Raw genomic sequence first — 24,531 nt, 5'->3', positions numbered from 1 at the left:
AATCAGAATTTTCCAGGATAAACGAATATCTCTACGCTTGTTCCTTTGATCTCATCTGCTCCATGATTAGTGTATTGCTGTTACTTTTACAGCCTGGACATAACAATCCATTTCATATTTTGTGCCATATTTTTGCTTTAGATAGTTACATGGCTCCCTTTCATAGAATTTGGCCAAGAATATTTAAAGATTTAACTGTCACGTTAAAAATAAAAAATCATGCCTTGAAATACATTTTTAAAATCTGACTTTTTTTAACTACTTACATGTTTTACTTCCTGCATTTCAGCTTAGATAGTAAAAATGGACTAATCAGTTTAACTTTTTTGATTTTCATTCACTAGCAGCACAAACTACTGTAGAGGATAATTTTTTTTTTTTTAAGGTTCCTTTGGAATTTCTTAAACAGAAAATCCCCACACCTTAGTTTTGGAATTATAACAAAATTCTTATTTAGGATAGGATTTGATCTTGCAATGTCCTGTTAAAATTGGTTTGTAATATAATATTGTAAAAAGTATGCATCTGAACCTGGATTCTTTATGTAGTCGAAGTTCCCATTGGCATCAGTGGGAGCTCTGTTGCAATAGTGTGGCCTATCTCTCTAAGAGTTGGGGGGGGGGGTTGTTTCATTATGCAGGTAGGATTTTTTTCCTGTATTTAGCAAAACTGAGAGAACTAATTACAGATTCTGTTTTTGTAGTATTTGGGTGGATCAAATATTGAAGTGGATCAAATATTCTATATTTTATCATAGGTTTGTTTTTCCTTTTTTCCTTTCAGCCTCAAAAGCTGTGGACTGCCTTTTGGATTCTAAGTGGGCAAAAGCCAAGAAGGGAGAAGAAGCCTTATTTACAACTCGAGAGTCTATAGTTGACTATTGCAACAGGTATGGCCTTTTAGTCAAGATAAATAGTCTTAATAACAAGTACAATTTTCAAAAGCATTAAAGTCCCATTTTCTGAAGGTCCTAAATCACTTGGGCCCTTTTGAAAATGGGACAGCTACTTTCAAAAATTATGTTTTCACTGTTTTTCTTATCCTTTTGTGTGTACATTATAGTTACTTAAAAAGAGACTGCTGAAGCAATGTATGATTAGAATGTTTGAAAAAATATTTGTGGTGTTGTATCAGTGACATAGAAATAATGTAGTTTAATAATGGTAATTATATAGTTGTTAACAATTAGAAGAACTTATTGGGCCCGATCCTGAAATAACTGGTGGCTTTGCCATTGGAGCAGCACCCCTGGAGGAAAAAGGAGACAGTAAAATAATAGCAAAGTGAAAGTATCTTTCTCCCAATTCCACAAACATTGTAATGTTTATCTAGCAGAATAGCTGCTCTTTCAGATGAAGAAAGTATTTTTTCACACAACACACAGTCAATCTGTGGAACTCTTTGCCAGAGGATGTTGTGAAGGTCAAGACTATAACAGGGTTCAAAAAAGAACTAGATAAATTCATAGAGGATAGGTCTATTAATGGCTATTAGCCAGGATGGGCAGGGATGGTATCCCTAGCCTCTGTTTGCCAAAAGGTGGGAATGGGCAACGGGATGGATCACTTGATGGTTACCTGTTTTGTTCATTCCCTCTGGGGCACCTGGCATTGGCCACGGTCAAAAGACAGGATACTGGGCTAGATGGACCTTTGGTCTGACCCAATATGGTTGTTCTTATGTAAGAATTCTTGTGGGACTGCTGCTCTGAAGGCCTGGGCTCTATAACCCACAAATATCCAGCAGCAGTCAATCAAGAAACTGTCAGCTGCATTGGCGGGCAGCAAAGATAGATTTTAAGTTTCTACTTCATGACTTGTAGGAGCAAAATGAACTTTCCAGTAAAGACTGAAATTGGGAGAAGCTTTAAATGCCTTATTGTTCTTCAAGTGATTGTCCACATGGATTCCACCTTATGCACACCGGATTGGATTTTTTTGGCCAGCAGTGCTTGTTGGGGGTGGGCCTGTGCTCTAGATGTCCTCCAGCCCCCACACTCAAGGGCATAAGGGCAGAGCGGGCCCAACAGTTCCTACTTATCAGTCACAGCCTTACTGGGCTGCCTGGTGTATGCAGCCGTATGCCCTCAAACCAGCATCCTCTGCCCTCACTTCTAGGATAAGATCACCTTCCCCTAAGAGGGAGGAGGCTTTAACAGGCAGGGGTAGAGGAACAGTTGATCCCGGCAACAATTTCCTCCTCCTCCTCTGATATGGCAGCCAATCTCTCTATGTTGTCCAGCAGATGACTTTAAGGCATTCCAAAACTGAAGAAATGTATCGCCAAGACCCTTGACATCCCGCAGAAATTAGTGCAAGAGAAATTGCAAAAGCTTCTAGACATTCTGCATCCTTCCATGTCCGGTAGACTCTATGCTTATTAACAAGGGATTATTAGAACTGCAGTGGACTAGTGGCGGGCTCCAGCATCGATACCTGCCACTTCCAAAAACGTGGATCGACAGTATGAAGTTCCTCCTAAGGGCTTCAGGTATTTTTATTTGCTTCTTAATAGGCATCAGGTTTAAAACAAATATAAGGAAGTTCTTCACACAACACACTGTCAACCTGTGGAACTCGTTGCCATGGGATGTGGTGAAGGCTAAAAGTATAACTGGGTTCAAAATAGAATTAGATATGTTCATGGAGGAGGGGTCCATCAATGGCTTTTAGCCAGGATGGTCAGGGATGCAACCCCATGCTCTGGGTGTCACTAAACCTCCAGCTGCCAGGCACTGGGACTGAATGACAGGAGATTGATCGCTCAGAATTGTCCTGTTCTGTTCATTCCCTCTAAAACATCTGGCGCTAGTCACTGCCAGAGACAGGTTATTGGGCTAGATGAACCATTGGTCTGACCCACTATGGCTGTTCCTGTAGTGCCAAATTCACTTGTCATAGTGGCTGTTACAGAAAGATCCAAGCAGAAAGGGCCTCCAAAAACATCACCAAGAAAAAGGACCCTAAGAAACTAGATTTGTTCAGCAGAAAAGTTGTCTTCTCTGCCAATCTCCCAACTATGACTATTTGAACTGGGACAGATTCTTTGTTTATGGAAAGACTGCTGCAGGAGCATAAGGAAGAATTAAAATCCTTCCTGCGAGAGAGGTAGCTGATAGCTTTAACTTCCCTGTAGGCTGCTTTGGATGTATCCGATATGTCCGCCTGCACCATGGTCACATTGGTGGTGGTTCAGAATTGGGGAGGTCCAAAACACTCATCAAAAACTGATGAGGCCCTCCCCTTGTTAAAGGACTCCTGAGTCACTTTGCGTTCTCTGGGTTTGTACACCTCAGCCCCAAGAAGAAAGCAAACCAGACCTCAAGATTCCTTCACACATAGTCGCTCTGCTCCATACTGTTATAACTTTCTGAGGACATTGGAGCCAGTAAGGGAGAAGCAGAGCTTCCAGAATAGAGAACCCACCGCCTCTTCCTCTGCTACAATGCACTCAACGTCTTCCTCTCAACAGCAGTTTTCATGCTATAGTTGGGCCCTTTTGGCAACTGCCTGTCTTTTTTCAGGGAAGCCTGGGCTGGGATCATTGTGGACCAGTGGATGTGAGAGATTGTCAGCAACAGGTATTGCATGCAGTTCCAGTTGCTTACTACCCTTCAGGTACCTTCCCCATTCCTCTTCTGAGACACTCTCACAAGATACTGTTGAAGAAAGAGGTGGTTTCTCTCCTGCATCTCTGAGCAGTGGAACGAGGTGCCCTTTGAGTTTGGGGGAAAGGAGTTCTTATTCACACTATATTTTCATTCCAAGGTGGCTGGCATCCCATTCTGGACCTTTGATGTCTCATCAACTTCATCCACCATTTCAGGTTCAGGATGGTGACTCGAGCCTCCATTAGATCCTCAAGACTTCCATGGCTCTAACCTTTCAAGACACCTATTTTCAGATATCCATACATCTGGCTCATCGGAAATACCTCAGATTCCTAGTAGGAACATCTCATTACCAGTACAGTCTTGTCTTCTGGTCTTTCCACAGCACTAGTACTGTTCATCAAGGACTTGGCAGATGTAGCAGCTCACGTAAGGAGAGAAGGGATCCAGGTCTACCAATATCCCAGTGACGGGTCGATCCAGGAAAGATCACCGCAACAAGTGACCAACTTGATTAAAGTAGCCTTAAAGTTCTTTGCCACACTGACTCAAAGCGGAGAGTTCACAAAAGTTTTGTTAGATTTCAGGTCAGCAAGAGCCATCTTCTTCCACAAAAAAGATTTTACACTATTTTGGTCCTCAACAACTCTCATTTCAACGAATTGGACAGTTTACTAGACCTGAAACAACTTTTGGCCTCCTATTATTTCCGTAAGGGTTTATCTAGCAATAATATCTGCACATCACCCTGCTATCCAGGACCAAACTGTATTTTTTCCATCCTGGAGTGGCTAGATTTCTTAAAGGCCCTATTCATTAGTTTTATTTTTTTTACCCCCTCCAGTTCAGGAGTCACCAGCCTCTTGGGACCTCAATATAGTTTTAACAGGATTGATGGGTCTCCTTTTAGAGTCTTTAGGTGGTGTAGGGAACAGGTTGCTATCAGTGAAAACTGCCTTTTTAGTTGCCATTACGTCAGCTCAAAGGGTTTGGGATTCAGACCCTTATTATGGGGACACTTATTCTTTGGCAGAGGCTTCCAGAATGGATGCCTATCTTGGTAGGACTGTCTTGCCATTTTTGTTTAAGTAGGATACCTACAAGCAAATGGATTGTTTGTTACTCACCAAGTGTAGAATCTGTGTGAACAATCACTGAAAGAAAGAGAGCTTACTTACCTTACAGTAACTGATTCTCTGAGATGTGTTGCCCAGGTGAATTCCACACCCTGCCCTACTTTCTTGCTATTAGAGTCGTATTCCTCTGGGATTCTGTTTTGGCGAAGGACCTGAAGGATGGTTGGGGTCGCTCCACCCTTATGCCTGAGGTGGGGGGGTGGATGGGAAGCAAGGAGATCTAGGGCACAGGTGCGGCCCCAATGGACACTGCTGGCCAAAAGAATCCAATCTTACAGGCATGAGGAACATGTGCACCAAGAGTGGAATCTATGTGGAAAACACATCCCAAAGAACTTCAGTTACTGTAAGGTAAGTAACTTTTTTTTTTTCTTTTGAATAAGGGATTGAGGACCTGAATCTGCTGCTATTTTGCATTAAATATTCCAACTGGCTTTAGTGGGAGTTTGTGTGTATAGGAACTGCAGGGTCAGGCTGAAAGCAATGCAGCTTAGGATCAGATTAGCAGAACTGGACTATTTTTCAAACATATTCTTACTAAAATTACTCTGCCTTAAAAAGGAAAAAAGAATGAAACCTTGCTTTTTTTTTTATCTGTTTAATTTGTTGTGCCTCCAGCTGTGTATGTTTTATTTTAATATCATTCTGCATATAGTTTTTCCAATGAAGTAGTTCAGCTGATTTCTTTCCCTGTAAAATATTTAGGTAAATTTAACATAAATAGCTCTGACAAAGACACCTGATCTACAATAATAATAGATAAATGAAAGGACAAGAATCAGTTACTGGGTGAAGATGGCAATAATTCAAACTAACTAGACCACAATGTAAGAGCCAGATTCTCTGGTGTTTTAATCCCTGCCTCCTGCAGCCCCTACCCTTGTAGTGGCAGAGGCCATGACCACAGTATTCTATGCTGTGGTTATCTCAGTTGGCATATGCTTGGTTTCTCAGATGTAAAAGTCTCCCCAACACTTTCCCCCTCACTTGGCACCAAGTTTATGCTTGGGACAGCACAGAATGTGGTTGTCTAAGTGTGTTACCTTGGTTTCAGTAGTACATCTTGGGTCAACCTACAGCTCTGAACCACATAGCCTGGAAAGTTGTATGTCCACTTCCCATGTCTCCTGCTGCTGTGGGAAATGTTGACATGTAATTAAAGAGAAATGTTGAAAGGAAGTGTAAGAAAAATTTAAATAATGGACCTGATTTTCCACTCTCTTGCTCCTGGTGTTGTTATCTACATCTCTGCAAAATGCAACCGAATCAGGAAGCTAGAGGTTTTACTTCCACTTTGCACAGGCTTACAAAGAAGGCACACAGGTGTGAGGCAGAGGAGAATCAGGCCCACTATGTTTATTAATAACTAGTCCTGCTTGGTGTGATATTGTCTTTGCATCATGCTGTCACAGATATCCAATAACATAACTGTGTTCTAAACATATAACCGCACCATTAACTCCGAATTGATTTCATAATATAACCTTTTTATTGTAAGACTTCTAAAGAAACAGTTCTTTCACCGAGCATTGAAAGTGATGAAAATGAAGCCTGATAAGGACACAAAAAAAGAAAAAGAGAAAGGAAAGACTGAGAGTGGGAAAGAGGATGAGAAAAAGAGCAAGAAGGAAAGTGGCAAAGATGAAAAGACTAAGAAGGAGAAAGAGAAGGAAAAGAGAAAGGATGGTGAGAAAGAAGAGTGCAAGAAGGTAAGTGCAACCCAAAAAGAAGACGGTCAAACCTATTAGCAGATACTACTAACTACTGCAAAAAACCTAGTTTTTAAAAGGGTAAGGTGGTTCGACCCAAAATTTAACCTACCATCTCCTTGCTATTCTGTTACTTACTTACTTACTTAAAATATCTGGATCTAAATTTTCCAAGGGAGCCCAACCTGGCCTCCAATTGTGCACCTCATCATTTTATCGTAATGACAGAGAAGATGGAATTTACGCTAACAAACAAAACACATTTGTCTTTGGTTGGAACATGCAGTGATCCTTTGTACCAATTGTGATGGGATCTCTGGGGTACAACCTGGAACTGGGGTACCACTGTGCCCCCTTAACTCTCCAGCCTGGGCTATCTCTCATATTGCTTTGATAGTGATAAGCAGCAAACCCCTCCAGGCACTATCATCACTTAGCACAACAGCATGTGGAGCCCCACACCCAGCTAATTGCATGAATGCTCCCTGAGCCACTCATGAATCACACAGAGAAAGGCCCAGCAAGTCTCCCAAGCCGCCAGCCTTGCACCCCCAGAATATACCGTCTTGCCCAAGTCAGAAGCCTGACCAGTGTAAGTTTATTACCCAGTCCACCCCTCCCTCGATGTGGAGAGGACACACACTAGCCTTTGTAAACTGAGCTGAGATTTCCCAAGCACTTCAAGCAAAATACATTGTTTTAGGTAAAATGTAAAACAGCTTTATTAACTACAGAAAGATAAATATTAAGTGATGATAATAAGTGGTAGGCAGAAAAGGTGAGAGATAGTTACCATTATTATTATTATTATTATTATTTTTTTTTTTTTTTTGGTAAATGCATGGTCTAAATCTTAGTAGACTAGGCAATATTTAGATTAAGCAGTTTTTCTGAAATCACTGGATGTTGCAGGTAGGTCACAGTTCGTAATACACAGGCCCCTCCTTTAAGCCTGAGACCAGTCTCTTCAGTTCAAGTCTTTGTCTTCACAGCTTTCAGAGTAACAGCCGTGTTAGTCTGTATTCGCAAAAAGAAAAGGAGTACTTGTGGCAATAAAATTGGTTAGTCTCTAAGGTGCCACAAGTACTCCTTTTCTTTTTGTCTTCACAGCGTTCTTGTTGCTTCCAGCGTAGGTGGGGGATGAGAGAGGTAGAAGCATGATGCCTCTCTCCCCTATTTGATATCCTCAGTCCATGTGCCTGGAAAACACTAGTCCAGATATGTCCTGGTGGGCTCTGCCGAGTCACAGAGTTGAGCAGTTCCCCATTGTGTGATGCTTGTGCAGCACTCTTACAGCATTGTAAACCCCTTGTTTACCTCTCCCCTGCTGATTAAAGGTCTCTTAACACCCTCCTGGGAGAGGATAACCTCCTTTGTTGTCACTGGAGAACTAGCACCCGACAACTCTCAGGGTATGTCTATATTGCCCACATTACAGTGCGGCCGCAGCAGCGCTGTGACGTGGGCAATATAGACACATTTTATCGCCGAGGGAGAGTTCTCCTGGCAATGAAAAAACCCACCCGAACGAGTGGTGGTGGCTTTATCATCAGGAGCACAGCTCCTGGCAATAAAGCAATGTCTATACTGGCACTTTTCAGTGCTAAAACTTGTTGCTCAATGGTGTGTTTTTTCACACCCCTGAACAACTTAAAGTTTTAGCGCTGAAAGTGGCCATGCAGACACAGCCTCAAACTTACAACATATTTCAGTAGCAACCATATAGCAAAATTACATAACTTCATACACACTAACAATATACATACTTTGATAGAACAGTCAGGTTCACCAGATTGTGACCTTTCATATGATATCTTACATGGCATGTTTTGTATGAAATATATCATAATTGATATGACCGGGGTGAATATGAGGGTTCCTGGGTGCTGCGTTGAGGTGCAGAGTGCTACACCGATATTTTAACATTTGTATATATGTAAGACAGTGCACCAAATTTGTGTGTGCTGTTGCATGTGTAGAAATGGAAGTCCTATTTTGAAATGTTGGCTAGTAATAGGGAGTGCTTCTGCAGTAGTGTTCTTGTTGTTCAGCACTCATAAGCAACTTTGTAATGAGGATATATGGATGCAGCCAAAATTTCAAAATGGAACCTATGAATCTGGAGCCTTTTACAGTCTCTAAATTCCTTTTTAATTATTCCTTCTGTTTCATGATTGATATGTTCTTAGGATGAGAGCCCAGGAACACCCAAGAAAAAGGAAACCAAGAGAAAATTTAAACTTGAGCCACATGAAGATCAAGTTTTTCTGGATGGAAATGAGGTGAGGTTTGTGTGTAACTTATATTTCTACACTTCCTACATTTATCGGTGACCAGTACATTGACAATAAAATACTGAGGCTGATTAATTTCTCCAGACTTTTTCCTTCTGCCCTTTTGATAGTTACCAGCATGGGTGGAAACCTTGCTGGCCTTTCTTGCTAGTAAAGTCATGCCATATTGAAGTATTTTTAAACAAAAGTTGGAGCTTCAAATTCAGTTACAGGGAAGGGAGTCCAAGGTGGCTGCCATCTAGAAGCCTCGTGGTCTGAACATGGGACTGGGAGTCAGGCACACCTGAATTCTAAACTAGGCTCTGCCACCAAATTTCTGTATGGCCTTAAGTTATTTAATCTCTCCGTGCCTCACTTGCCTCTTCTTTAAATCAGATGATTTAGTTCTCTAACGATATCAGACTGGATTCCTGCTCTTGCACTTATATCTTGAGACAAGAGGGAATTCCTGTACTTTTCAGTGATTTTGCCCATTTAAACAGAGGGAAATGTCTCATACATGGGCCAATGAGACACAGCAGTTGGTCTCTAGAATGTTTCCTTAAATTCCTTTCTGATGGAGGTCAGCAAAGGAGTGTCCCATTAGGACTGTGACTGTTATGACTGGTTCCAGTTCCCTGCCTATCCTACAGACTATACATCGAGAAAAACTTTCTTCACAAAATTGGTGAGCACCTACAGTAGTGGGTTTGTATATGTCTGGTATGCAGTTGACATAAGTCACCTTCTTTTCAGCTGTGAAGGTCACCAGTTACTGCTGTCAGGTACTTGGAGTCTTCACTACTAGACGAAGATGCTATCTGCGCTGACATTCATTAATCCTACTAGTTCAAAGTATATATTTTTTCCCTTTTGGGCACATGAGTTTGTTTTTTACTGGAAGTTATGGCTTCATGGCCAGTACCTCCAAAGCTCCATAAACACTGTGATTTAGTGTTATTTCTGATGCTCTTTCATTTCCATGAGTCTGTTACCTAATGTGAACTCCTGGAGAAAACATCTTTCATAAATTATTCTTAGCTAAAGCTTCTTTTAAGTAGTAACGCTTCTAGGAATCCATTCAGGAAAGTGATTTTTATGGCTTAAGAGAAGGGAAAATTATTTACCTGTAATTCTCTGAAGATATCCTTTGATGTGTTCCTACTTCCTTACAGTTGGGAGATGAACCCTTGATTTACCTTTTGTCCATTTAGCTATTTTTTTTTTGCTCACAAATGATTCTCAGAGGTTAGAGGGCTCCGTGCTTCCCACTTATTAAAGCATTACAAATGAATGCTCAAGTGGGACATTGAAGCACCACTGATTGGTCAGTAAATGAGACACAACTATCAGCACTGGAAAATGTTAGTCTTTGAGAGCTAGGGAAGTTTATTCCAGTCTCCATGCTAAACTTCAAGTAGAAATATACAGCTAAATGGTATTTTCAGCTAAGCCAGATGAAAGTAACTTTCCTTTCTTTACCTCTGGTGGAGCTATGAAGATTAATGTTTGTAAGATGCTGAAAGTGTAAAGGGCTATGTATTATTAATGGAAAATAATATACTCCTGTGGGAATTCTGCGCCACTGCACTTGCGCAGAATTTATATCCCCCTCAGTTTTCTTTGCTTCCCTGCAGCAAAATGACTTTCTGATGGCGAAGCCACAAGAGCAGTCATATGACCCTCCCCAGCAGTATGTTTTGAGTGCCCAGGGCAGCTGGCATAGAGGTAGATCACTGTGGGGCAAAGGGCAGGACTGGGGAAGACCTGGCTGGTGGCTCTTACCCTGCGCTGGGCTCAGCTGCTAGTCCCAGCTGGGCTGGGGAGGACGGGACTTCCTCTTCCCCTGCACGGTATCTGGGGCTGTGTCAGATCCACCCCCAGATTTCTCCCCTGGCTGTAGGAAGCTCTGCAAACTCCCCACTTCCTGCACCCATCACTCCTCAGCTGCAGCGGGAGGGATCACTGTACAAGGAGCTGCTCCCCCATCCACCCAACCCCCATGCATCTAGACCCTCTCATACCCAGACCCTCCTGCCAAGCCTCACTCTCCCCACACCCAGAACCCTGGCAAGCAACACTCCCCCTGCACCTGGACTACCCAAGCGAGCCACCTGCACCCAGATCCCCAACCTGCTGAGCCCCAACCACCTTCACCTGGACCCCCCTGCAGACTCCCATTACTGTTGGACCCAGATCCCACACAGAACCCTCTCAACCCACACCTGAATCCCCCCACACTAAGCCCCTCCACACTTGGATCCTGCCTTGCTGAGACTGCCTGCCTACACCTGGTGCACGTGGCACTGAGGGGCATGGTCCTGGGTTGTTTCTGGGGCAGGCCCAGTCCTTGAGCTGTGTCAGGGTTGGGTGCAGCCTCACTACTGAGTCACCTACACCTACTACAGGACAGGCCCAACAAAGAAAGTAACAGAACGCCACTAGCAGTGACCTTCAGCCCCGAACTAAAACCTCTCCAGCGCATCATCAAGGATCTACAACCTATCCTGAAGGACGATCCCTCACTCCCACAGATCTTGGGAGACAGGCCAGTCCTCGCTTACAGACAGCCCCCCAACCTGAAGCAAATACTCACCAGCAACCACACAACAAAAACACTAACCCAGGAACCTATCCTTGCAACAAAGCCCGTTGCCAACTCTGTCCACATATCTATTCAAGGGACACCATCATAGGACGTAATCACATCAGCCACACTATCAGAGGCTCATTCACCTGCACATCTACCAATGTGATATGCCATGATGTGCCAACAATGCCCCCCTACAATGTACATTGGCCAAACTGGACAGTCGCTACATAAAAGAATAAATGGACCCAAATCAGATGTCAAGAATTATAACATTTAAAAACCAGTCGGAGAACACTTCAACCTCCCTGGACACTCAATTACAGACCTAAAAGTCGCAATTATTCAACAAAAAAACTTCAAAAACCGATTAATGAGAAATTGCAGAACTGGAATTAATTTGCAAACTGGACACCATTAAATTAGGCTTGAATAAAGACTGGGAGTGGATGAGTCACTACACAAACTAAAAACTATTTCACCATGCTAATTCCCCCCCACACACACACTGTTACTCACACCTTCTTGTCAACTGTTTGAAATGGGCCATCCTGATTATCACTACAAAAATTTTTTTTTTCCTCCTGCTAGTAGCCCACCTTAATTGATTACTCTCATTAGAGTTGGTATGGCAACCCCCATTTTTGTCATGTTTTCTATATATTGTGACGGGGCAAGGCCAGATGGCTATAGAAAAGTAATGGGAGATAGATATATTAGCTCCAGGCTAAACAAATCCTCGGTACCAGGATAAGTGAAATGGCAGCTGCTCCAGTTCAATTAAGACACCTGGGGCCAATTAGGAACTTTCCAGAAGGCAGGGAGAATGCTAGGTTGATTGGGACACCTGGAGCCAATCAGGGGCTGGCTGAAACTAGTTAAAAGCCTCCCAGTCAGTCAGGTGGGTGTGCATGTCAGTAGCTGTGGGAGGAAGTTGCGCTGTTGGAGAGACTGAGTAGTACACACCATATCAGGCACAAGGAAGGAGGCCTTGAGGTAAGGGTGAAGTGGAGCTTGAGGAAGTGAGGGCTGCTGTGGGGGAAGTAGCCCGGGGAAGTAGCCTAGGGAATTGTACATGTCATGTTTCTAAAAGGTCAGCTACCATAGCTGATACTATTAGGGTCCCTGGGCTGGAGCCTGGAGTAGAGGGTGGGCCCGGGCTCTGCCCCCCCCCCCCTTTGCCCCCGATTAATCGCTGAGACTGGGAGACAACAGAGTCTGTGCAAGGAAGGATAACTTTTCCTCACCTCCCTCGCTGGCTTATGATGAAAATGGCTCAGTAGACTGTGACCCTTGTCTCTAGAAAGAGAAGAGTTACGTGGAGGGTCACAGTGAGCCTCTGAGGCTAGCGAAATCCACCAGGAAACGCAGGACCCACGGAGGCAAGGACAGAGTTTTGTCACAATATATATATCTTCCTACTGTATTTTCCACTGCATGCATCTGATGAAGTGGGCTTTAGCCCATGAAAGGCTTATGCTCAAATAAAGTTGTTAGTCTCTAAGGTGCCACAAGTACTCCTCGTTCTTTTTGCTGAAACAGACTAACATGGCTACCACTCTGAAAGACTACTGAGTTTGTGTCCCTGGGTGGGAGCTGCACAGTGATCTCCCACCTCTGTGCAGCCCGTGGCCTATGCTCCCCAATGCCAAGCTGGAGCCTCCACATTTATTTGACAAATAAAATTTGCAGAATTTTAAAATACTGTGCGCAGAATTTTTAATTTTTTGGCACAGAATGCCCTCGGGAGTAAATAATACTAGTAAGTCGTCAAAATCATTAAAATATTTTAAATAAAGGCACCAACACACACCAGGGTGTGAGCAATATATCCTAATAAAAGCATTTATCAGATGCTGGAAGCTCCCAGCCTTCATCCTTGTGCCTGACAAGATATGGCACCAGTGTAATATTTGTATTATACATCCTTCTCCAATAAAAGTATTATGCTTAGGCCTTCTGCTCACTGAGTCAGATTAAGGTCAGTGCATTGCTGAGGCAATTTGTGTAGGCTTAAAGGGGTGGTAGTCACAAGATTATATATCTGCTTCTGCAGCTACTTCACTGAGCAGAATTGGCATAAACCTTGGATTCATGTCTTATCCAAAAATACAGAACCTCCAACAATACAGTGCCCCCTCACCACAATGCTGTACTGTGGTTCAGTGCTGACTTGGAGGACAGAGTGGCACCTGGTGGTGAATGTAACCTAGTACTAGAGTAATATGGTAATACAGAAACATGCAGATGAGGAAACTAATCTGAAAGCTCTTACCAAAGATCTTTATTTTGGAATATAACTTGTTAATTTTAACCTGATTATTCTTACTGCAGGTGTATGTGTGGATCTATGACCCAGTTCATTTTAAAACATTTGCCATGGGACTTGTTCTTGGTAAGTAAGAATGGATGTTAATGTGTAGTATAGGCTATAGTACCAAACAGACACATCTGTTCCTTAAGACATCTGTTTCTTTCCCATAGACAAACTCCTTTTTATTCTCTCATATTCAGACACAGAATTAACATTTTTATCAATTTGCACCTCGCTTACAGTTACACCTGCTAACTGATCTGTAGATTTCAATTGCTCAGCACTAATAGATTGTGTCCTTACTAGGTAACTGAACACTCACAATTGATACCCTTTCCCTTCCACCTCCCAGTATTATTTATGTAGATCATTGGCCCGAGCAATTTTTTTTTAAGGTCTAGACCAATTTTAATGTTTACACACAGGTCTATTATTCTTTCTTAGATGCTGCTGTGTAAGGGGAAATGGAAAAAGTTAGGGCCTAAAAGGCACCCAACTTCCCTGAGTTTAAAAATCATGGTAGCACCTTTTTAGAGAATCCTGTTGACACTTTATGCCTAACCACTATGGTGATGGGCACCTTGGAAATACCTAAGGTAGATGGATAAATATTTTTGATCAGTATATAAAGGGCCTAACCATGCTACAACTAGTGGGGTTGTAGTGTACAGTATACTTTGTATATTGGGTTCTGTCTACACTTACCAGGGAATACTTACTACTTACATGGTGCTTTTTATCTTGAGAATTATACAGATCATCTTTTCAAACCATCTCTGAGGCAGGTAAATATTGTTTATTCCAATTATAAGATGAGGAAAACTGAGGCAGAGAGGTGAAGTGACTTGCCAAGGCAAGGCCACATGGGTAAGTCAGTGTCAGAGCTGGCATTAGAATGTAGGAGTTGCTGGCTCCCCGTTCCATGTTCATATCATTTCTCCATCAGCACAGTTCTCTAAGGAGATGATATAATTTATATGACCATGATATATTTAGGGCTTTGAAAGGTAATGTGCTTAGCTTCTAAGGTGGTGTTGGGAGCCAGTTATGTGATTACGCAATCTTGTAGACTTCAGCAAATAGCAGGAGGACAGAAACTGCACAACTCTATGGAAGACAAGGGGGGTGAGGGTGGGGACTGAAAAACAAGCAAAAAATGAAAGGGTGGGGATATTCACTTGCTTTCTAAACTTAAGCCTGTTCTACTGGGTTTTTATGGCCTAAGCTGGTCGTTTATATATGCGTCTTTGTGGGCCAAGAGAAATTGGACTCTGTTTCTGAATGGCAATCAAATAATGGGAATGCCTATTCAAAGTACTGTACAAACATTACTACAGACAACACCACCAGACCACTATTGCCCTTTAATTGGTAACTTATCCATGTTTCTCAAACTCTTCTCTTCATTTTTAGTGATTGCGGTTATAGCTGCAACTCTCTTCCCACTTTGGCCTGCAGAGATGCGAGTAGGTGTTTATTACCTCAGTGTAGGCGCAGGCTGTTTCGTAGCCAGTATTCTCCTCCTTGCTGTTGGTAAGTGTCATTTGTTTATCAATAGAAGTTACCTGAACAGGACAAGTAGGGTAAAATTTTCAGACATGTCTAAGTGACTTAGAACCCTGTCTAATCTGTAAAAGTGGAATAAGTACTTAGGCTCCTAAATCTGTCAACTTCACTTTTGAAAATTTTACCCCTATTCTTTAAAATAGCCATAGACCAGTGGTCCCCAGTCTGTGAGACATGCACCCCTTTGGGGAGCATGGAGGAATATCTGGGGGGGCCTTGGCCAGCTCCCATAGGGGAGTAAGTGCCGCCCAGCCCAACTCTGCCCTCAGCTCCGCTCCCGTCCAGTTTTGCTCCCGGCCCCGGCTTGACCTCCCCACCACAGCTTAACACCCTTCCCCCCTCACACACACACACAAACCGGCTTGATCTCCCCACCACAGCCCTGCTCCTGGCCAGGGGAGCATGAACACATTCCATTACTGGTAAAGGGGTGCGGTACGAGAGGAAAAGCTTGGGGACCACTGCCATAGACTTATCTTATGTGAGTAGTTCCTTAATGGCTACTAAATGTCACTATTGTGGCATTGGAAAAAAGTATTCCGCAGGGTCCATTTCAGGCTGCAGGCTTACACTAGCACGTGCAATCTGATTCTTGCACAGTGGAGATCGTAGTCCTTAGGACAGCACAAGCACTCTCTCCGATCAGAGCTCTCTGGTCCACTGTTCATGTTCGACCTCTCTTGCTGCTTCACTCTTGTTTTAGGCACTAGTGCTGCTGCTGCTATCTAATGTGAGATGTGTTAGTAAGATTGGGAGATAAGAGAGGTGCCCAAGGTGGTGGGGTATTTAAACTGGAGGAGAAACAGTGGCTAAGGTGAAGAGAAAAAATTTGAGACAACAGGGAGGGGGAAAGGACCATCATATACAAATTAGAGGCAGTGCTTCTTGTTGGCCAGAGAATGTGTGCTTCCTCCTGAAAAGCCAGTTCAGGCTTTGGGCAGAGGTGGAATCACCTTACCTAGAAACAGTGTGTTACTTATAAACTTATGGGCATTGCCTGTAGCTAGAATACAAAGGAAAGGAAAACCACTTGAGTCGCATTCAGGTATGTATTGCATCTTGATATCAGAGGCCTGCATTTTGGCCACCTGCCTTTCTTCTAGGCAGAATTAGATGCAGTGCCCTTAAGGAATAGCTCAGGACCAACACATAAGCACTTGCAAAAGAAATAAAACTGAGAATGTGGCTCACCTGTTAAGGATTTGGGCCCAGATCCTCAAATCTGAAATCAGTGGAAGTTAGGAGCCTAGCTACCTTTGAGGAGCTGGATGCAGGTAATCAAGCTTTCTTTTTGATTTGTATGGTGTGTAGCTGAGCAAAACAATGCTTAAAATGCAGGTGGGAGATCACTGACCCTCCTATTTTTCATGGAGATTTACAAACTGTAATAGAGAAAACTTGGTCTTTGGCTAAGATCAGATGATCATATCCCATTGCAAGGGAATAGACTCTTCTGTCTATTAGCTCTTTACTGTTTCTAACTTTTATCATCAGACTTTTATTTTTGGGAGGGAGTTGAAGCATGGCACCTTTTAATTCTCCCCCTTTCTTACTTCTCCATCACCACCATTAAGTATCAGAACATGCTGTTAGACCCATCCTTCCAGCCCAGAAATTTGGTTTCATTTGTATTTTGCGTGTTTTGTCTGTCCTCAACTTGATTTTGAGTGCAGCAGGGGAGAGGCAACTAATAAACACAGTTGTGTTATGTTGTAAATATTTATATATAATATTTGGGCTCTCTCCTCACAGCCCGCTGCATCCTCTTCCTTATTATTTGGCTGATAACTGGAGGAAGGCATCATTTCTGGTTTTTGCCAAATCTGACAGCAGACGTGGGTTTCATTGACTCCTTCAGGCCCTTGTACACACACGAATACAAGGGACCAAAAGCAGACTCAAGAAAAGAGGAGAAATCAGAGTCCAAAAAGCAGCTGAAGTCTGACAGTGAGGAGAAATCAGATAGTGAGAAAAAGGAAGATGAGGAAGGAAAAGTCGAAGCAACAGGCAACTCAGGAGCAGAAGGCTCTGGAGGAGAGCGGCATTCAGACACAGACAGTGATAGGCGTGAGGATGACAGATCCCAGCATAGTAGTGGAAATGGAAATGATTTTGAAATGATCACAAAAGAGGAACTTGAACAGCAAACAGATGAAGGAGATTGTGAGGAGGAGGAGGAAGAGGAAGAAGAAACTAGGTCTTTACATGAAAAATCCTAACTCACTGTAGTTTTGAGACTGAATATGTGTAAAACAATTGGATTTTCTTCATTGGCTGATCACCAAAATGTAGTTACAGTAACATTCTTTCCATTTGTTTGCTGAAATACATGTTATCCAAACAGTTTTATATCTAGTATCTTCATTTTTAAAAAACTATTAGCTTGATTACTTGGTACAATCTGAAGTCATTAATACACATTTACAAAAGTTTTGTCAATTTGACAAGTTTTCTGTCAGATCCTATGATTTGTCTAGATAGTCCTCAAACATACTGAAGAACATAGTTTCCCTATTGTCATTTTCTGATACTTGCATAACTTTTCAATAAGTATAGCCTACTCAAAATAGCTTTGTAAAATGGTAAAAGTTGAATGACCAAATCTCAGATTATTCCTAGTATATTCATTTAATAGCTAGTTAAGTAAAGCACTTCTTAGCTGATGGCTCTCTTGACATTCTTCCTGATTTTTATAAAATTGTAAGAGAGAACTTTAAGACAACTAGTTTTAGCAGAAGGTAATTTTAAAGTATTTTGCTAAAGACATACAAGCTGGTAGTGCTTATTTGGCTGCAGTGTTTTCAGTTGTGTACAAATTGTGTACCACCAACTTAAGAAATCCAAACTGTTTTGTACATCTGGTTCAGAGAAAGGTGTCATCTCGAGGAGGCAAAGGGAACAGCAGTTTGGAAACTCTGGCTGTTGTCTTTTCCCCCTCGCTTCCCCCGCCATCATAATTCAAGAAGAAATTTTTCTGTACATAATTTTAAAATAAAGCAACCCTTTTTATTTTAACTGTTACTTATTATTTAGAAGTTTTATCCAAATTTCAATTTGTATAATTGAAGCCATTTCAGGGTGTGTTTATTAGAGAAATGCAAGATGGAGGACCTCACAGAATCTGTACGTGATTGGTAGATTTGTCCCAGGAGCTTTTAGTTTCTTGCCAACATTCCATGTATTTGAGTGAGTAAATTGATCCTTTATTAAACAAAAGCAGATAACACAGCTGTCTGTATGCCTTAATGTTAATCTTAACATTTTCTATATTCAGAAACTGGAGTACTGTATTAACTGAGGAGTAGGCACTGCTTGAGAGTATTCACCTGTTCAGGAGTACAGATAACAAAAAAGCTAATTCAAAAGACAACCAAGATCAAATTGTTTTTAAAACTCCTGAAGCAGTTTGAATGTTCAGTTTGTCTCACACATCTCTTATTTGCTAGATTGTTGGAGGACATTTTGTTTAGTTATATAAGCATTTAAAAAGTTAAGATTTGACATTCTTCTGAATTGTTCAGTTTCAGACTGAAGTTGAAATAGTGAATACAGATGATATTCCTCCCTGACACCACTGTGAGGAAAGAATGCTAGATATTGCTTGAATTTTCAGTGGTTGACAGATCTTTCTTTTTTTCTTGAATTGCTCTTTTCCATCACCAGTGTTTTGAATGAAGATGTTAATTTTTCTGGTTGTGCAAATATATACATTTTACATGTGCATTGATAAGGTCTGATTTGCTTACTACTTCTGAATATTTATTATATGGGGAACAGAGATTGGATCTGTTATGCATTTTTCTGTTAATATGGAAGAAATTTTTATTAACCTGTTCCCTGGCAAACTTTGACATTTGTGTGTTGTTGCTGTTTACAGTGACTTGTTTTAACAGATCCGTCACTACCATCCACTACCTTATTAAGATGTGCATGTGTAATGGGATAGTACACTGGCTCAAAACTCTTCTCTCCACTCAGTTTAGCAATTATTTTGAACAACACACTGCCTTCAGGCAGAAGCTAAAATCTACCATGCTTGCAGTTCCAATCTCCGTTGCTAGCATTGGGAACTGACCTGCAATCCTTTGTGTACAACACTCTAGCTATTTGGTTCTGTGATGTAGCTCAGCACCACCCTAAACACCCAGTATTATCATATATAAAATGGTAGACATACATCCTCCTTTCAGCTGAGCAGGAACAGCACGGAACCCTTGCTTTTACTGTAAAATGCAGGGTGGTAAAACCATTTTGTAGTCGACGCTGAAGCTAAATCTTGTCTTTATTCAGGTGAAACTCCCATTGATTTCAGTGAGTTAAAATCAAGTCAGACTGACATTTGGCCTCTATCTAGTTTTTAAAAACCTGGAGAACAGAACCTGAGGTAGAAAGTGTGTAATACATAAGCTGAAGATGGTTTAACTAATATTTGAAAATAAGGTCCAGCATTTTTCCAAGAAAAAAACAATTAGGCTCCCCCAGTTTGAAGCCTTTAGGGCAATGTATTATATAGCTCTAGTTCCCCAGCTAAAATGAAATGACATCTTAATAATCTTGTTGAATATTAAGTTTAATCATTCTAAATTGGAATAATATTAAATACCTATTTAGTAAAGCTGTCACCTGCTGTCTGTGCAGTGACCTATTTGAAATGAGCTTGTGGTGGAAGTCCATTTCCTAGTAGACAGGTGTCTAGATCTCAAAACCCATACCAACCCTGGGGCAGGAGAGTTCATAGCTTAACTAGGCATGGAACTGGAACTATCCTCCAATCCACTGGCTCCCAAACTTTATTGGTTCACATATCACCTTTAAAAAAGAACTTGTGAAGTGGATGGAACATCCAGCTCATGTACACATTGAACCCCCGATTACCCTTAACCCTAAATTTGCAGTGATCAACTCAGACACAGTGACAGGGTAACTTGAGAAAGGGTGCACTATTGTTGGGAGCTGTTCTGTGGAGACACAAAGCATTTCACTGCCCAGTTCTATTAGATATTTCCACAAATCCTAAATTCACTGCACTTATTATAAAAATTATTTTAGGGTTAGATAGGAAATGAGTGGCTACAATTTGATATGCCAGCAACAACTAAAGAAAAAAAGGATCAGTGGACTTGTGACATTTTGCATATATTCTTCCAAAACAGACACAGGGTCCAAATAGAGATATGGACATAATGAAGGTACTGACCAGCATTCAGTTCTCAAGATATGTGGCTACTTTTTAAATCAAAGTATTTCAGAGTAAGTTGCTTCTACTCCCCTTACCGGTTTTGACTTAAACTTCATAACTTATATGCCTGTCTAGTAGGATGACTTTAATGGGAACAATTTTATTTATATTAGTGGAACATTTAAACAGTTACTCTATTAAAATTTCCTTATTGCAATACAATTTTAGTGGTCTCATTGATTTTTCTCCCTCTAGCTATATAACAAGTGTAATAAAGTTATTCTTTTCTGATAAAATGTGATTACCCTTAGTTTAACCAATTTTGAAAATAAATTATTAAAAATTTTAAACTTAAGCAGAAAACTATGCAGGTCAACATCTAGAGGAGATGTTATACTGAAACCTGCTCTGGGTACAGGGTAGACTAGAATTTTCAACCTAATTTCTCTATCAACTAGTGTACATTAATTTTTTTCAGATCTTTATCTGGTAATGTATACAAGACTCAAATATTCTTCAATCAACTCATTCTCAAATCTGTACTGTATGCATTAGAGAGTATGGCAGTGGGGAGGAGGCTACTAGTAGCTGTGGAAACTGAGCAAATATACGATTACTAGAAATTTAGTAGAATTAATACATATTAGACAAATGGGACCGTGACCATCCTGTAATGTGTGTATCAGATTTTCTCTCAGAAGTATTTTAAATATTAAAAAGTCTTTGTTATTGCCTCAGTTGAGGCCTGATCCAACTTCTAGTGAAGTCCATGGGAGTTAGATTAGATCCATAGAGTGTAATGTAGCTTCAAGGAGAGACAAAGGGGAAGGGGAATGACTCAAATGACTGGTAAATTATACTTTAGCCAGGAGACTTTATGTCTGATTAGGGAAAGAGCCTAATGGCAGAGATGCTGTAGGAATACAACGTGCTGACTCCCTGAACCTACGAGTTCATAATCCAGCTGTCTTGACTTGCCTCTTGAGACAGCTAAGTTACTTATCATGCATTTTACCATATTATGCTAAAATACAGAAACTTATTGCAAATTTAGTTGTATCTCAGCCACTCTACCTCCACCTTTGATGAAGGACAGTCAGTGAATGCTGCTTTATAATTGGTCAGATTAGTTCCAAAGCCCATTTCTCTTGGAGGCAGCATGTTCATTTGCTAATAAGTCCTAATTACTTGGTTGACTTGAGTTTCATATCTGATGCCTTTTAATACATCTTAACAGCAACCCCAGAAACACTTGCAGAGGTGCTGGAACAATTTTTATAGTATGGTGCTCCATCTCCATTGCTGGCATTGAGAACTGAACTGTAGGCTTTTGTGTTCAACATTTTTTATCCATATGGTACATTACTATTTAAAGCAGCTGTCAAACCTTTTGAATCCAGAACAAAGAGGGGATCAGTTCTATTCAATGTATAGAACTGGGAACTAGAAACCCCTGTATTCTAATCCCAGCTTTGATACTGACTCATTCTATGGCACCAGTCAAACCCATAGGGCCAAGTTCTTCTCTGTCAACCTATCCAACACCATTGCAAGTTGGAGGAATGACTTGCAACTCCATTCCAAGTCATATGACGGAAGGAGAATTTGAGTCTTAACCTCTCTGCAACATGAGAGTAATATAGTAGTTATTTACCTGCCATACAGGGGCATTGTGAAGATGTATGAATCATCCTTTGTAAAATACTTGGAAGTCAAAATTCGTTTTTATTGCTGTGCACATTTTTATTGCAGAGTTGGTATGTATGTGCCTTAGTGCTGAACTCAGTTTATCATTGATTTTGATCATGTGCCTTGAAAAGTTTGTGAGGAGAATGGCATAAAATGGTGCAAGGCTGTATTGTACACGGAGTTAGACTGTAGCTTTCTCATTTACAGACAGAGCAGGACAAAATAACCAAAGCAATGCAAATGAACGCTTGAGTCTGTTTTCAATATACTTCCTGGTATAATTTCACAGTTGCTTCTTGCTTTGCTTAATAAAAAACATTGGATGATTTTATTCATAATGTAGCAACTGAACAAACCCATGAAAACAAAAAGGTATAGCTCCTGGTTGTGTATGCAGCCCATTATTCCATGGGTTGACACAGTGGTCATTAGTGCTGAACTTATGTTTAGTTAGTGGAAAAAAGGATTTCATAAAACATTTATTCCCCCTGCAAAGAACTTCAGAAAAAGTGTTAGGGTTGGTGATGAGCATCATGCAAATAATTCCAGTATAAGTCTCAAGTAGAGAGGGGTGGGGAAAAGAAAAAAGAGTTCTGTGCAATTGTGTCCTGTTTCAGAGCTAGATCAAACCACTTCACAAAAGATCATAAATGTCATTATCCTTATTTCATAAGACGGGGGCCAAAGGCACATGGGGCAGATCCTTAGGTATTACCCCATTCAGCATTGCAATGCCTAAATCCTAGGCAATCTGCCACGCAGTGGAATTTTGAGCCCCAAGTGCAGCACCCTGGCTCCCCCCTACAATACACAGGAAGAGTTAGGCACCTACAGAAGGGATTTTTCACAAGCCAGCCAGCTGAGTGGGGAGCTACTGAAGTTAACCAGGAGTAAATTATTGAGGAGAGGGGTTTAGGCACTTATGTTGCTGACAGACCAGAGACAGACACCTCCCTCTATTTGGGATCTTCATCTGTGAACCCTATCTTAAAATAAGGCACCTAAGCAGCTGAATGGACTTAGAGACCAATGCCCTAACAGCTATTTCTCTCTCTGCTGCTCGCATTCGATACCTCTCTCACACCTGCCCTGTGTTTCCCTGTGCCCCCAGCTGTCTTCTGTGCAGTCCTCTGCTGTCCCTCTACCTATTAGTGGCCTGCCTCCACGCACTTGATGCAGTGGCTGGTCGATAACAGCTCGCAGGCATTCTCTGAGCATGCCTGCAGGGTCAGGCCCCTCTGGTGAGAAAGGCACTCCCCCACACCACTTTGTTTGAAGCTATAAGATCTCCTGGCCTTTGGCTTGTGGTTCTTGATATAGCCAGGTGCTTATGACAGACAGCAGAGAAATGTGCAGAATCATTTATAATGAACCCAGTTTGCTGAATCCCTTATTATATTTCCAAGATATGTGGTGCAAATCAGCCATGTATAATAAAACATAAAGTACACGTAGGACATTTCAGCCTATCTGCTATACATGCAAAATTCTCATGTGACGGTATTACTAAAGATTAGAAGACAATTCTCATTTGGATCAACAGACAACCCTGCCTTATACCAGTGAAGCACTGATTCTTCTTCGAGTGCTTGTTCTCGTGGATTCCAATCAGGTGTGTGTGTGCCGCATGCACAGTTGTCAGAAACTTTTCCCCTTAACCCCTCCCGTCAGGTTGGCTAGGGAGCCCCCTGGAGTGGCACCTTCATGGTGTTCAATATACAACCCTGCTGACCTGACCCCCCTTCGGTTCCTTCTTACTGTCCATGATGGCCGTTGGAACGGTGCTCAGCAAGTTCTCCCTTCGCTTCTCTTGTTGGTGTTTAGTTTTATTAGTAGTTTATTGGATATAGTTAGATAGTGGGTGTGGAACGGGGTACCTCCCCAATCCTTATCCCTTCCCTGGGCTCCGGGGCATGCTGCAAGCCCAAGGCTTTAAGCTGTGCAGCACTTGTAATAAGTCTATGCCAATAAGTGACCACACAACTTTTGCCTAAAGTGTCTGGGGGAGGCGTGCCAAACTGAAAGGTGCAGAATTTGTAAAGCTTTTCGGTCAAGAACAAAGAAAGAGAGCGTGACTTCCACCTGAAACAGCTTTTAATGGAGTCTGCTCTTCGCCTGCAACCGGCCGCAGAGCACCAGGATCCAGCACCAAGCATGTCGGTACAGAGTGCCCCGGCATCCGTACGCAACATGGGGCCAAGGAAGGACTCTAGCAGAAGAGACCCCCCAGCTCTGGCGCCACAACCAGGATCAGCGAGCCGGCACCGCTCAACTTCCCTGGTGCTGCACAAGAAGGCTGAAACGGGGCTCACTGGCCCCGAAAGCAGCAAGTCATTCAGGGGAGGTACAAGGGCACCCTAGAAAGGACCCAGTTCCAAGACAGTGCGAGTCACTGCCATCGACTTTGGTGCCCCAGACGGGACCACTGAGTCTAGCACGCAGCGACTCTCCAATAGACCAGTGCT

At 41.9% G+C, this 24,531-nt stretch overlaps 1 protein-coding gene and 1 long non-coding RNA gene across 3 annotated transcripts in view; one reads left to right on the top strand and one right to left on the bottom strand.

Moving 5' to 3' along the window:
* Window positions 1-20,298, top strand: part of SEC62 (SEC62 homolog, preprotein translocation factor) — a 38,910-nt gene extending 18,612 nt beyond the window's left edge. Inside the window, exons 3-8 of one of the 2 annotated variants that reach the window (XM_037909627.2) lie at window positions 784-889; window positions 6,245-6,455; window positions 8,645-8,737; window positions 13,653-13,713; window positions 15,046-15,165; window positions 16,951-20,298. In XM_037909627.2, the coding sequence (XP_037765555.1) occupies window positions 784-889; window positions 6,245-6,455; window positions 8,645-8,737; window positions 13,653-13,713; window positions 15,046-15,165; window positions 16,951-17,417 (1,058 nt within the window). In that variant the 3' untranslated portion in view covers window positions 17,418-20,298. Of the gene's footprint in view, window positions 1-783; window positions 890-4,861; window positions 5,098-6,244; window positions 6,456-8,644; window positions 8,738-13,652; window positions 13,714-15,045; window positions 15,166-16,950 lie in introns of those variants that run through there. The other variant, XM_037909628.2, reaches the window with a different exon arrangement.
* Window positions 5,344-5,981, bottom strand: LOC122461805. The gene is made up of 2 exons (XR_006283996.1): window positions 5,790-5,981; window positions 5,344-5,436 (listed from the first exon to the last, which is right to left on the bottom strand). It is a non-coding gene; the product is annotated as an uncharacterized LOC122461805 (long non-coding RNA).
* Window positions 20,299-24,531: the final 4,233 nt, after the last annotated feature.

The sequence above is a fragment of the Chelonia mydas genome, chromosome 9 (assembly GCF_015237465.2).
Source record: "Chelonia mydas isolate rCheMyd1 chromosome 9, rCheMyd1.pri.v2, whole genome shotgun sequence".
NCBI lineage: Eukaryota > Metazoa > Chordata > Testudines > Cheloniidae > Chelonia > Chelonia mydas.
Note: the sequence above shows the minus strand (reverse complement) of the source record. Positions and strands in the feature narration are given on the sequence as shown.